At 49.8% G+C, this 15,222-nt stretch overlaps 1 protein-coding gene across 1 annotated transcript; it reads left to right on the forward strand.

The window, feature by feature from the left end:
• Window positions 1-3,126: 3,126 nt before the first annotated feature.
• On the forward strand, window positions 3,127-11,628 carry LOC125941140 (uncharacterized). The gene is made up of 4 exons (XM_049658093.1): window positions 3,127-3,321; window positions 4,410-4,627; window positions 5,158-5,378; window positions 11,291-11,628. The coding sequence occupies exons 1-4, from the start codon at window positions 3,181-3,183 to the stop codon at window positions 11,626-11,628; spliced, it is 918 nt and encodes a 305-aa protein (XP_049514050.1). The 5' UTR covers window positions 3,127-3,180.
• Window positions 11,629-15,222: the final 3,594 nt, after the last annotated feature.

Below are 15,222 nucleotides of genomic sequence, written 5' to 3' on the forward strand. Positions count from 1 at the left end.
TAGGCAAGTGGGAGTGGTAGGCAAGGAGGGCTCCGAGGAACTCTAGACCAACACCATCTAGACTACGTGGTGTTGGTTTTGCCCGCGTTCGCACCGAACGCGCGCGACGTTGGCGACGTGTTTATAAAGAACGTGGTGACCTTTGCCGTACACCCTATGGCTTTGTACCGTTGCGACCATAAGGCCATGGCCACAGTGGTCCCTAAATAAATGAAAACCAGCGGTTGATTTATATTTCTCATTCTTTAATAGTTCATATAACCAATTACACCATCACATCGTAACAGTCATAATTGGAAATGCATAGTTCCAAGCATAGTACAGCTTCGCTGGTCTCCCATCTCCAACCCAGTGGAAGGACTGACAGTTTTTTTTTTTCAAGTGATCTGCTAAAACTTCAAAGCTTCAAATATTTTTCGCCTATACTATGTCAACCGGGCTACCATTGTATAATCTGTGCCGGCTAGATATTACTTTGTTTTGAGAAAATTTTCAAGCTTTGCAATTTTATTCGCTTTTGCTGCATGGTGCCAAAAGCACTCGAAGTTTTCAAATATTCGAAAAAAATTGTTTAGTTTGCCAGGCACACCACTCCTTTGTCTTGCGTATGCGCCATATGATTGTCTGCCTAACACAACCCGCTTTTGAAAGTAAAAGTTGACTGGTGCCTTATGCCTCATATGGGCAAGAACAACACATTTTCGCTAAAATGCTAAAAACGTTTCGGTATTAAAAATAAACATGGAGAATGAGTTTTCAGCTTTAACAAACATGCATCAATTTTCAACTGTTTCTTGCGATGGTCGAAAAAAAAATGTCGCAGTTTCGCCCGAAACGCTAACCATTGATTGAGTTAGTAAAATTAGTAGATTGTCATACGCAGTAAGAATAGTTGTTTTATCCGCCGTTCGCTTACTAAATTAACACGCATTGACTACCTGAGGTACTTCTGACGTTATGTAAAGTGGAGCAGTTGCCTTGTTTGTTTTAATTAGAAGAAGGCGAACAGAGGGATCCGATATTTGTTAGTCACAAGTAGATGAAGCCACTACAGAATGCCATCTTTGTCTGCTTGGTACATCACAGCGGAAGAGACAGGACAGACAGTTTCCCTTCAGTCTGTATGCTTCTGTCTGTCCTGTCTCTCGCGCTGCTGGACGATTTAACTTCATACGAAGCGAACAGTTCACGAAGCCAAGCGAAGTACAAGGGAAATTATTAGTTGTTTTAACTAAAATCTGGTATTAGCACGGTGAAATGACATGAAAATAGAAGAAGGGAACAACTTGCTGCAGGAGGGAGCTGAAGCGACATCCTCCGCCTTACGCCTGCGTTCTTTCTTCTCGTGAGCTGCATTGGCATCTATTCCCACATCCTCATTCATGAGTATTTGTGTATGTGTGAAGTCTGATTTGGGGAGTGTTAGCCAGTGCCACTCTTATTCTTATGAACCATGACGGCTGATGCCCTGCTCGCCCGATGCACAATTGGGGGTCGCCCGCTGTGCAATGCCCGATTACACGGGTAACGTCGTTCGCACCTGTCTTGGCGTAACGCTTCTGCGACGCCGTACGCGCTTGCACCACGCGTCTCTCGAGGTGATAGGCGCGGGCGAGGCGCGACTATCTGCGCATGCCTAGGCAGCCTACATGCTACGCAGCGCTTGAATGTAGGCTCCCTACGCATGCCAGATATGTTTTGTTCCTGCTCCTTCTTCTTTCAGATTTAGTATGCAGCAGTTCTGTGTGAAATGGGGTAGCCGACGACCGACGTGGCCCCTTTATCCAATTTAAAGAAGGATGGACATTGTTCTGCAACGGCCAGCCAAGGCAGCACCACTGTGCGAACAAAGAGAGCAACGTTGTGCGCAAGCGCGGCTATATATGCGTTCTCGTGCCATCAATAAACGCTTCTTCTTGTCGTGCCCACTGTGTGCATTACGCTCGATACATGGTGTCAGAAGTGTAGCTTGCTCACGGGACCATGACTGACCTACGCCCACTTGAGCCACTATAAGTGGGCGACAATTAACGCAGCGGCGTCATGGCAGACATTCAAGCAACGCATCGAGCTGTACCTGATAGCAACGGAGCCCACGAAGCCACGCAGTAAGGAACAGAAAGCTGCATCTTTTTGCATGTTGCGGGTCAAGAAGCAATTGACGTGTTTAATACCCTGAACCTATCACCGGAGGAAGCGAATGACTACGACGCGTTGGTTAAAGCACTTGAAAACTACTGTTTACCTAAGTGTAATGAGACTTACGAACGCTATGTGTTCCGCTCGCGTCCTCAGGCACACGGAGAGCCATTCGGACAGTTCTTTCGGGATCTGCAACTAAAAGCAAGAACGTGCAACTTCGGGGATTTCCGAAATTCCATGCTGCGGGATCAAATCGTGTATGACATTTGCAGCACTTCCCTGCGAGAAAAACTTATTCGAAAGAAAGACCTGACGCTGGTCACAGAAGTGGAATGCTGCAAAGCTGAGGAACTTGCCGAATCGCAAAATAGGGCGTGGATGGAGGAAAACACGACTGAACCTGTTTCACGAGCGCAAGCTAAACGCGGACGCCAAAAATGGCGGTACTGCAACTTCTCGCACGCGCCAAGGAAGTGTCCGGCATTCGGCAAAACACGCAACAAGTGCACAAAGCCTAATCACTTCACCGCCTGCTGTACAAGCAAGCGAGCAGCCGTTGATGACGTGGTCGAAGGAGCGAAGAGTGACAGTGACTTCGACGTTCTGGAGATCAGCACGACGGAAAGTAAGCGTGGTCCCGAAAGTCGCGACTGGATTGTAACAACGAACATTGAGGAAACTGATGTGCAGCTGAAGGTCGATACGGGAGCGCAGGCTAACTTGTTGCGGCGTTCACTGTTCAAAAGGCTCGGAACTAAGCAGCAGCCGTACCCCACGAGGAGCATCCTGCGCCATTATGGGGGAGGCGAAATACCACACAGTGGAAAGGTTCGCCTCGCCGTGCAGTTAGACAAACGGCGTGTGCTACTTGAGTTCTTCATAGTAAAGAAGCAAGCCATGCTGGGCCTCGGGGCAAGTGAGCAATTTGGTCTGGTCAACAGAGTGAACGCGGTGGACAGCAGCGAGGCATATGGAAGCCTAAAGCAGGCATTCCCAAGGTTATTCACCGGCATTGGCAGGACGCGGCGTGAGTACAAAATGGTGCTTCGAGAGGACGCTGTCCCTGTAGTACAGCCAACCCGGCGTGTACCTTACGCCCTCAAGAAGCCGCTTAAGAAAGAACTCGACCAAATGAATGCTGCGAACATCATTGAGAAGGTGGAAGAACCGTCAGACTGGGTAAGTCCCCTGGTTATCGTGAGAAAGAAAAATGGAGACTTAAGAGTATGCATGAACCCGCGGGCAATTAATAGGGCGGTGAAGAGAGAGCACTTTCAGTTGCCATGCCGGGAAGAAATCGAAGGGGATCTACCGCGTGCAAAGTATTTCAGCAGACTCGATGCCAACAGAGGTTTTTATCAAAGTCCTTTCGAGGATAAGACATCAGAAATCTGCACATTCACTTCACCGTTTGGCCGTTATCGGTGTCTCAGACTGCCGTTCGGTTTTGCATCTGCACACGAAGTTTTCCAGCGTACAATGACCCAGATATTTGACGAACTCCCGGCAACACGTGTGTACATTGATGATGTGCTACTGTGGGGTTCTACGCAAAAGGAACATGATGAACGCCTTTACAAAGCGCTGGAAAGGGCACAGGCAGAGGGCCTAACTTCGAATGCAGAAAAGTGCATTTTTGGACGCACTGAAATCAGCTTCTTGGTAGATAAGATTAGTTCCAAAGGTATTCAGCCCGATCCCGACCTGATAAAGTGCGTTTTAAACCACCCCCGCCAACGACCAAGAAAGACGTTCAACGCTTGCTTGGCACCGTGAACTATTTCGGGAAGTACTTGCCACTGTTGTCAGCCGATACTGAGGCCTTGCGCAGCCTGATTAGAAACGACACAGTTTTCGAATGGACGCATGTTCACGAGCGTGAGTTTGCGCAGCTCAAAATGATGCTGACGGAAGCACCCGCCCTGGCTATATTTAATCCCGAGCTTCCCACAAAACTGTCGACGGATGCGTCAGCATTTGCACTCGCAGCATTGCTTTTCCAACAACATGGAGGAGACTGGCGCCAGGTAGGCTACGCGTCGCGGGCACTCGCAGAAACCGAGCGAAGGTACGCCCAAATAGAAAAAGAGGCCCTGGGCATAACATTCGGCTGTGAAAAGTTCAATGATTATGTCATTGGAAGACATATCGTTATCGAAACCGACCACAACTCCTTATTGGCAATTTCAAAGAAGGAAATAGGCGACATGCCACGGCGTCTGTAATGACCATTTCTTCGACTGCTGAAGTACGTGTTTGAGTTGCAGTGTGTTCCAGGCAGCAAATTGGTTGTTTCTGACACCTTGTCACGAATCTCATCACGGGAACAACCAGAAAAAGGCACAGCGGACGTTGAAGTTCATGCCGTGGGCGCCCTGACTGCCGTTGTCGGACCAGCCACCCTATCCCGTCTGCAGGCAGCAACTGCCAATGATGCAACGGCGCAAGACGTCATCTCCAGGCTGCAGTCGTCAATGCCTATAGAAGGTGAGCTAAAGTACTTCACACAAGAACTTTCTGTAGTGAACGGAGTACTTCTCAAGGGAACCAAAGTAGTCATGCCTGCAAGCATGCGAACAGAGATGCTGCGACGAGTGCATCAAGGGCATCTCGGCTTAGGAAAATGCAAATCGAGGGCTCGCAAGTTGATGTATTGGCCAGGAATGTCAACAGATATTGCCCATTTCATCGACAGGTGTGACGTTTGCAAGAAGTTTGTTTATCGACAGCCTGACGAGTCCCTGCGCCAGCGCACCGTTCCAGATGTGCCATGGGCCAGAGTTGGTACGGATCTTTTTTCAACACGGCGGAAAGCATTTTTGTTGTCTATGAAGCCTACTCTCATTTTCCAGAAGTCGAGCACCTGAAGGAGACCTCTACAACAACTTTCATTCATAAACTACGTCAGATCTTTGCAAGACATGGAATACCACTCGAAGTTTGCAGTGATGGCGGCCCGCAGTTTGCGTCGAAAGAGTTCAAAGATTTTACGGCTCGTTATGACTTTGTGCATACGGTTTCAAGTTCACGTTTTCCCAGGTCCAACGGACTCGCCGAGAAGGGCGTACAAGTGGTCAAGCGGCTTCTGGGCAAGACTGAGACCAAAAAAGAGGACTTCTATTTGGGCATTCACAACTACAGGGTGCGTCCTCTCGAAGATGGCCGATCACCATCGGAACTGCTAATGGGACGAAGTCTAAGAACGCTACTTCCAGATTTTTCAGTGTCATCCTCAGGTCTCGTTCAAAAACATGTTCAAGCAAAGACCGCTGGAAGACCACAAGCTCCACTACAGAAGGGAGACTTCGTCCGAATCCTCCGAAATGGTAGATGGGATATGAAAGCGCTGGCCCCGAGGTCGTACACAGTAGAGCACTGCACGGGCCGATTTTTTCAGCACGGGCCGTTTTTACGTTGGGCTACCCGCCCGAGCCCGACCAAAAGTTTTATGGCAAGACCCGGGCCCGGCCCGGGCCCGAAAATATTCTACGTTACCCGCCCGGCCCGGCCCGCCACCCCTTTACCTTAGGCCCGAGCCCGGCCCGAGACCGAAAAAGATCATCTAGCGGCATTAAAAAAATAAAATAAAGAAGAGAATGAAATTAATTTATTCTTAAGGCATAAATACATGTCATATGCAATTATGAACACCATTTGAGCGGTCTGAACGCAATTACTAGCGCGCGAAGTAGTGCGAATGACCCTGCCGTGCAGTATCGCCAGCCGTTTGCAACGGCGCTAACTTGATGCGGCCCAATCCACTTCTATCGCAGCGCCGCCACAGTATTTTAACACGAAAGTGTTTTATGCCGGGGTCCACCAAGACTTCACTGACGTATTTCCGTCACGGAAATACGTCATAGAACATAATACAAAGAAAGAAACCAGAAGAAAAAGTTCCACAAACATGCAAAATTTCGAAATCGAACCCACGACCTCTCGGTCGCCGAGCGTTTAACGCATTGCGCCACAAACGCATTTGCAGAGAGCTACACAGACGCGCCTTATATATCTAACACTCCTCCGTGTACCCGCGCTCTTGCTCGGGGCGGTGCCGCCGCCTACGAGCAGAAAAGAGAAGTACTGCATTATGACACTAACGCGCACCGACAGTGAACGCTTCGGTGGTCTCAGCACTACGACGCCTCGATGCCAGCATTCGAAGGGACGCTGGCATCAAGAAGCACTACCAACGCCACCTAGGTGGCGTTGGTAGTGGCGTTCACCGTACTCAGCACAGCGGAGCGTGGCCTCCGCAATTAGCTCTGAAAATGTTTCTGAAGTTGATCGCGGAGGCTTCAATTACGACGCGCTGTACGCGCTGATTTGACTCGGTGACGATTCAGTTACGTGCTTTGTCTTGCGCGTTGTATTAGTGTGTCAGTTACGTGCTTCGTCTTGCGCGTTGTGCTAGCGTGTGCAGCGTAGTGCAGCTTCCATATGCACGACGGTTGCTCATGGTCATCGACGTTGGTAGTCGTGATGGAGGAGACGTGCCACCAGGCGTCAGCGTGGGTGCATCAACGCCTAAGGGCGCTTTAGCCACAAAACACCAATAGACATTATATATCAATGTGCAATAAACATTACACTACTTCTGTGAAGACACGTTTCACTTTCGTGTTCTATACCGATTCCTATATAAGAGGGATCAACCACATTTTTTTTCCACGTCGGGCGCCTCACTGCAAAGCATGCGCCGCCCCAGCCGCTCGTCCCACTCAACCGTACTCTTTCTAGTGCACTATAGGCTTAGGGCTCCGTGTTTTCTGATAAATCCGAAAAAATCCGATAAACACTCACCGGTAAAATTTTCCACAATTCGGATTTATCCGATAAACTCCAATTATAACGGCCAATATAACCCTGTTCCGTTCTATATCGAAAGGGCATGTTCTAAGCAGTCATTGGGCGCGTTAAGTTAGCGCGCTCCGAACTCCAAAGGAGCACGCTCGAGTGCGCTCGAGTGCGCTCGAGTGCGACGCCTTCGGAGCTTAACTTAACGGCGATTTTCGCCGACTGCTTTCGGGTAAAGTCCCTATATAAAAAAAGTACCGAAATCTACTCTTTTCTCCGCCGCCTCCTCTCCTAAAGCGCTTGCTTTTTTTACATTTTGCTTGCGAAAGCCAAGTTGACGGTGGCGCACCTAGAAAGTCCACGATGAAGCTTTCAGGCCGGGCGCGCGCCGCGGCCGCCCCCGGCGACTGCGGCTGCGCAGAGGACTTTCAACACGGCTCTGAGGCGAAAAAAAAAAGGAAATATAAAGAAGTGAAAAGCGCACGCTATCATCGTCCAATCGGAGATACAGGAGAGAGAGAAGCTGCGTTTATCAAAGGATGGCGGTACTTTTCTTATATAGGGATTTTACTTTCGGGCGCACGAACGCGCCGTCTGGTGAACGTTATGTTGCTTCAGCGACCGCTATCGCATTGCGCGCGCTTTTTGAAGATGGCGCCGCGGATAAACACCTTCCTGCAGTTCTTGATAGACGATGAAGAGCGGCGACGGACGCAGCAGCAGCGGCTTATGCATGCGATGCAAGCTGTTCGTGCTGTTCTCAGAGGTACTCTATCAGAGGATTTATTTCTGATCCGCGGTATGCTGACTGATGACTCATTGCCGATCGCAAGAGGACAGAAAGCCTCATGATCCGAGGCATCCAGGATTATGAGATCAACCTTGTGCCCAGATACACGGACACAAAATTCAAAGAGCAGTGCCCCAACATCCTCCGTGATAACATGAGGACCTGAAGAAGTCATACACATGAACGTAGCGACGAGAAGGCGCCAAATTGCGACTGTTCGGTTACGTACCTGAGCGTCTGGCAAGTAATGATCGGGCCGTCATTTTCGGTTCGTGATAAGCTCAAACCGCGCCAACACGTGAATTTCCCGATCATGTCTTAGAGCAGACGCCCGGCTGCGCAGCGGCGACAAGAACGAGTGGGAAAGGAGCACGGTCTTGCATAAGTGGAAAGAGTCGGAGACACGTCATTTTTCCGGAAGCCGTAGCAGGCGCGCGCTCTCGCGCACCGTTTCCAGGGTGGAGCGCGTAGAGCGCGCTCCATAATCACGCACCGGAAGTGTCTTTTTAGCCGTTAAGTTTAAAAGAGCGCGCTCTGCTGGCTAGAGCGCGCTCGAGCGCCTTAACTTAACGCGCCTATTGATACATCAGCCGGTTTGGCCGATATCAACTTTACCTCACGTCAACAGTGTCTCGTAGACCACACCCATCGCACATTTAACAAAGGGCTTGTCGCGCACGGAGCGGGAGACGTATGACAGCTCACCGACTGTCGCAGACCTTCAGGGATACTACGCTGCTGTCACCGAAAAGTGGAGCCAGACAGCTGAGAGGAACCTTTTCGATTCACTCCAGTACACCAGTGAATCGTTTTGGTATAGTGTTCAACTATGAATCTAAATGTGAAGCATGAGTTACCCCGCGCGTTCGAAACCTATGCGCTAATTTTTAAGTTAATGTTTCTTGAAACTTACGACATGAGCCAACTCATGAGTGATTTTGCGAACTATCAGAGCTAATTAATCAGTAACATTGTTGAACCTCTGCCACTTTGGATACTTCACACTGTCCAGTGGCCAGTGCTTCCTCGCTGTGCGCTGAGTCTTCTAGCGCAAACATTGAATGGGCATTTTCAAAGCTGATAATCATCAATCGGAAGGAGCGTGCTTCCATCAGTGACAGCAACCTCGTAAAGTATGATTGCGTCTATTAGAACAAGCTTTAAGGTTGTTATACACACAAATGTGGGTGTTTTGTGTTCAAGTATTTGTGCTTGTGTAAGTGTTTGTGCGTTCAAACCTTCCAGAAAACAAAAATACGGTTTTGTGTGGTCTGATGTTTTCGTGTTCAGATATCATTTGATCTAAGATTTTGGAGTATTGAGAATAATGCAAAATTTAACTCCGAATTTCGAAGAATTGCGGATTTACGAGAAATAAACTCGGATAAACTCCGAATTTACGCCAGAAAAATTTACGCCTTGCAGCGTAATGCGCTACTGATAGGCGGCCGGTTGGGAACATGCGTGCAATCATGGATGGAAAGAAAAAAGGAAAACATTTATTAGGTCCTGCAAGTTGTGAGTTGCCTCACAAAGTGGGCTGCTCCCACGTTTGGACCGGCAGGCAGAGCCTTTTGGCTGCGTTCTGGGCTTGCTGGACGGCCTATAGTTGCTCGGTCAGGTCCGGGCTGCGAATCGCTGTCTTTAGCCTGCCCCGATCCCTGGCTAAATTTTTGTTGGTTTCGTTGCACGACCAGATCATGTGTTCTAAGTGAAGTGGTGCATTGCAGTCTCCACACTGTGTGTTAGGATATTTGTATGCCATGTAGAAATGTATATTCTCCTCGGTGTGGGATGGACGCAGTGCCATATTTCAGCCGCGTGACGAATTATCTTACCAGTCATCGTTTTACCAATTCGCCTTTCAAGAATCAGCAAGTCGGAAACGCGCTTGCACCGTGCTATAAGCATTAATTACACTGATTTAGGTTAGAAAATACAATGGAATCCTTTGGTTTTACGCGACTTCGGTCTTTCTGGACTTTTCTATCCTGTTCCAACAGCGCAAAATACGACGGAATAAAAAAAAGGAAGTACACAGGAGTAGCACTGCTAGCTTCCAGCTGCGCCGGGGCAACAGGTTTTTGAGAGTCGAGACGCGCGAGAATAACTCGCTGCGCTTTACATGCACACCACCAGAAAGTCCGAGCCCGGCCCGGGCCCACGTCAAAATACCCGAGCCCCGCCCAGGCCCGGGTCAAAAAGCGCATGCCGTGCCCGAGCCCGACCCGAGCCCGTGACCCGTGCCCTACCCGGCAGTGCTCTAGTACACAGTTCTGACTGAGCATGGCCGGATTTTCCGTCGAAATAGACAGTACCTTCGCAAAACACCAGAAGCGTTCTATCGAACCATCAATTACCAGGCGGACGACTGCGACGACGCCCCTGATTCATCTCCAAGCGCAGTCACACAGCAGCGGCAAGAACCTCCGCAGGCCACCAGCAGGCGCACCAGGCGTGCCCAACATTGCAGATTCACTGCGACGATCTACCAGACCGCGAAGACCCCCTGACCACCTGGCCTACACGCACGGGTTCCAGCAGACTGAAACAGCCTAGGAGTGTCGACGGCTACGCATCGATCTTGAGTGCTTTCCGTGCTTTCAGTGCTATCTGTGTTTTCACTGTTTTCATCCTTCAAAGAAAGGGGGATGCAATGGCCAGCCAAGGCAGCAACACTGTGCGAACAAAGAGAGCAACGCTGTGCGCAAGCGCGGCTATATATGCGTTCTCGTGCCATCAATAAACGCTTCTTCTTCTCATGACCACCGTGTGCATTACGCTCAATGCAGTTCATAGGTTACAAAAATATCCCGATTAAAGGATGTTGTAGTAAGAAAGTAGTATTCCAACTTGGAAGAAGCTAGCCTGGGCGTGTACGGATCCGACCTGAGGCACAACACGGACCGAGCCGGTTGTACCAGATCAGCCGGGACGAGACTGGCGTGTCCTACGGTGAACCTGTGTTCCGGCCAGAGCTGAGATGCAGACCAGGCTTAACGGGTCGGTGCTGTTCCTGCGGAGAACGAGCGTTCGGGCCCAGCGGTTCTAGATGGCCTTGGACGCGAGTGAGATGCTCGGGCGAGCCACGTGAGAGGGTCCGGCACAACCGCCTGCTGGGGTCGTGGCCACGGTGCCGCGTTGCTGACCGCGTGGGCCTGCAGTGCTGTCACGCGAGCAGTTCATCATCTGCACGTTTGCTGGCCGCCTGTATGATTCCGTCGTACAAACAGCGCTTCAAGTCTACAAGCGTCGACGCCTCCGACATCAAGTACTGTGAGTGACCTTACGAAGATACTCAGACTCATCGTATCGTCAGTGAGACACGCACTGTGACAACTCGCGTGAGTCATGGACTGCGCGGACAGTATAGAAGTAGTACAGTATCTTGTAGCTATTGTAAGTGTAATTGTTGCCGTCTGTCGGGGGGGGGGGGGGGGGGTCGATAAATGTTTGTCCTGCCTATGGCCTTGCTTGCTGTATCTGAGTGCCTGGGCTCACAAACCACCACAATTGGCGAGCTTGCCAGCATTGCTTATTAACATCCAAGCCATTACTCAGATACGGAGCGGGGTCATGGAACAGGAAAACTTTTTGCACTCGGCCGAGAGCTAGGGCTTGAGAGTTCTGAGCTCAGAGACTGGGTAGAGCGAGAGTGCGTGCAAGCTCGCGACGAGCGGGCTAAGGAACGTGAGGTCACGAAGGAAAACGCAGAGCGACAACAGAGACTTTTAGAGCAGCAGCAGAAATTTCAAGAACAGGAGCTGAAGATCCTAGAGCTGAAGCTTCGACTTCAGGAAAGTACGAACAGGTCACAGTCTACTGAGGCTGATGAGCCAGGAGGATCTCGGATTTTAACACCACAGGTGAATGGGATGGCTGCAGTCCTCATAAACTGATACCTCCCTTCAATGAGGCACGCGACGACCACGACGCGTACCTGCAGCGGTTCGAACGAGTCGCGACGTGTCAATGGTGGCCCCGTGAGAAGTGGGCCCTTTCACTGAGCCTATGCATGACCGAAGAGCCACTAACCGTGATAGGGTGGTTAGATCCGACAGCTGCGCTGAATTATGATCAGCTAAGACCGGCGTTACTGCAGCGGTTCCGGTACACCGCGGAAGGTTATCGGGAGAAATTTCGCCAAGCCAAGCCAGATGACAACGAGTCAGGCCTGCAGTTTGCTGGTAGACTTTCCGGCTATTTGACCATTGGCTAGAAATGGGCAAGACGGAGAAAAGCTATTCTAGCTTGAGATAACTAATAATAAGCGAGCAATTTATGAAAGGCTGTTCTCCAGCACTCAGAATATTTCTCAAGGAAAGAAACTGCAAGACGCTGAGTTCGCTGTGTGAGACCGCTGACAGCTTTATGGAAGCGCAGGCGCTCTCGCACCTAAGTAAAGAACGCATTCCCAAGGAAACAGGGCCGTCAGCGTCGAAGTCGGAGCCGGCGAGGAAAACAGAGAAGACCACTAGCCGATGTTTCTTGTTGGACAAGAAAGGTCATAGAGCAGCTGACTGCTGGTCGCGGACCAGAAGAGGTTTTCCAGTGCATGACCGAAATGAAACGTTGCCTCAAAGCCGTGATAAGCCTTCCACTTGAAGGGTAGACAAGAAGTAAGCATCATGTATGGTCTCTGTAGACAAAACAGATGCAAGCTCAACAGACAACGAGGGTTACGTACTTCTACAAGATGGAGAGAAGATTCCCGTCGTGAACACTACGGTGGGCCGAGGTGTTACAGCTGGTGGAAACGGGAACTTGCCCGTTGTCAAAGGATTTCTGTAAAATAGCCTAGTTAGAGTGCTACGGGACACCGGCTGTAATACGGTTGTCGTGCGACAAGCATTAGTTCCTAAGGAGAAATTTACTGGAACAAGAAGCCCAGTGTATCTACTGGATCATAGTGTGCGGTACCTCCCGGAAGCCAAAGTCTTTTTACGGAGCCCGTTTTTTGTAGGTGAGGCACTTGTAAAATGCATGGCAGACCCAATGTATGACGTGATTTTGGGAAACATCAAAGGCGCGACATTATCGGATACGTTACCCCTCAATGAGTCACAACTTCACTTCAATGCTCGCATGAGGATAGAGCAAGGACAGAGAATTAACTGCATGAAAGATGATCGTAATAACGGGGCGCAGAGAGTATCCGGTGATCGTACAGCGACCCAAGCAAAACCTAAGGAGTTGCTGCAAAATGACGCGTTAAAAACGATTGCCGAACCAGAGATAACATACGGAGGGGCAGCGGGAACAAAGGACGTGGAAGAGACAACCTTACCGGTGATGTCACTGCCTGCTTTCCTTGTAGGGAGCGAGGCGCTTAAAAAATATGAGGCGGACGATGAAACGCTCAGAAATTTTTTCGAGGCTGTTGGCTAGAAAATCGTGTCGAACCATCGGGAAACGGTGTTCTTCTTTCGTGATGGGATGCTATTCCGGAAACACAAATTACCTTGTCAGAAGGAACTGGAGTAACTCGTGGTGCCACAACAACTGCGAGAAATGGTGCTGAAATTAGCGCATGAAGGCATCGTAGCCGGTCATCAGGGCATTACGAAAACAGTAAGCAGGGTAACCGGAGACTTATACTGGCCCGGTGTCAAGTCCGACACAAAGCGGTTCGTGAAGTCTTGTGACGTATGCCAACGGACGGTTCCTCATCACCTGGTGGGACGCGCTCCCTTGGGCACCATGCCTATCATCGACATACCCTTCAAGAGAGTTGGTATCGACATCATCGGTCCATTGTACCCAACCTCTGACAAAGGGAATCGTTATATACTGACCATGGTAGATTTTGAAACGTGATAACCCGACGCACTTGCACTACCCACAATTGAATCGAGGCAGGTTGCAGAGGGCCTCCTAAAAATGTTCTCCCGCGTTGGCATGCCAATGGAGATCATCAGTGATCGCGGCTCTTCTTTCATGTCGACAGTTATGAAAGAATTTAGTCGACTACTGTCGTTGAAGCAACTGCCTACGACACCCTACCATCCCATGGCTAATGGTCTGGTCGAGCGCTTTAATTCCACGTTAAAACGCATGATAGGGCGCATGTGTCAAGAGCGTCCAAAAAGCTAGGACCGCTACCTTGGGCCATTACTGCTCGCCTATAGAGAGCTTCCGCAAAGTAGCACTGGGTTCTCTCGGTTTGAGCTTCTATATGGCCGACATGTTCGAGGGCCTATGGCTGTTCTCAAAGAGCTGTGGAAAAACGCTCACCTGGACGAAGAGGCAACGACGACATATACCTACATAATGGAGCTTCGGCGACGTCTGGAACGCACATGTGCACTTGCACACGAAGAACTAGAGAAGGCGGGAAAGCTGCAGAAAGGCTATTATGACAAGAAGGCGAGGAAGCGAGAACTCTTTCCAGGTGACCGGGTGCTAGTATTATTGCCAGCCGATAAGAACAAACTGGTGCTCTCTTGGAAAGATCCGTTTCTAGTTGTTCTTCTTCTTTCTGGGGTTTTACGTGCCAAAACCAGTTCTGATTATGAGGCACGCTGTAGTGGAGGGCTCCGGATTAATTTCGGCCACCTGGGGTTCTTTAACGTGCACTACAACGCAAGCACACGGGCGTTTTTGCCCTTCGCCTCCATCGAAATGCGGCCGCCGGGGCCGGGATTCGATCCCGCGACCTCGTGCTCAGCAGCGCAACGCCTTAGCTGACTGAGCCACCCCGGCGGGTTGTTTCTAGTTATCAAGAAACGTAGTAAACTTGATTACCTTGTGAACCTTGGAAATAAGGTCACGCTCTTTCACATAAATATGTTAAAAAAATATGAAGAGCGCAAACCACTAAGCCCAGAAATGGTTGCAGGCACTATCACTGCTCGGCCGACTGATCGTGCGACAAATCAGGATTCTCCCAGTGATGTACCACATGTAACACCAGGAAAGGCGCAGCCTGTGCTGAAATCCACAAACTTTCACAAGCCATTTGTTTTACGCACAAATGTGTTTTCACGACGCTTAGGGGCAGGACTGCTCCAGGAACATCAAGGTCGTCTGCACCGAGTGTCTTATACAAACAGGAATTTAAGCCAGTATGGACAATGTCGGCGCAGACTATAGTCGCGCGGAATTTACCGAACAGTCGTGACGTACTGCCGTTGTACACACACCGTCCTGTTTCTCGTCATAGAATCGTGGTGTGATGATTCGTCCCTTGTAATGTGTTGTTAGATTTTGTGTTGGAACTTGTATCGCACGTCCAGGAACTGTTAGATATGTGTGTACAACCAGTGGCGCACCAACGGGGGGGGGGGGGGGGGGGAATTGGGGGGTTGTAACCCCTCCCTGAGGCCGACTTAACCCCCCCTTTTGTTTAATCCCTTTTCTACCTTACGCATCTGAGTACTGCAACTAAGATGTAAGACGCGCAATCGTCTGCACACTCGCAAAAAGCGCATTTTTGGACAATTTCCCGTGCAGAAATCGAAATTATGCTGTTTTAGAATGGTTATTGGGAAACT

This window comes from Dermacentor silvarum, chromosome 10 (assembly GCF_013339745.2).
Source record: "Dermacentor silvarum isolate Dsil-2018 chromosome 10, BIME_Dsil_1.4, whole genome shotgun sequence".
Classification (NCBI taxonomy): Eukaryota; Metazoa; Arthropoda; class Arachnida; order Ixodida; family Ixodidae; genus Dermacentor; species Dermacentor silvarum.

Bases quoted from the DNA above. Each gene is read 5' to 3' on its own strand.
- LOC125941140 (XM_049658093.1), top strand. From the start codon at position 3,181: ATGGTGCTTCGAGAGGACGCTGTCCCTGTAGTACAGCCAACCCGGCGT. The intron at 3,322-4,409 runs GTAAGTCCCCTG...TTTGAGTTGCAG, and splicing joins TGGAAGAACCGTCAGACTGG to TGTGTTCCAGGCAGCAAATT. The intron at 5,379-11,290 runs GTCTCGTTCAAA...GCCATTACTCAG, and splicing joins TTTTTCAGTGTCATCCTCAG to ATACGGAGCGGGGTCATGGA.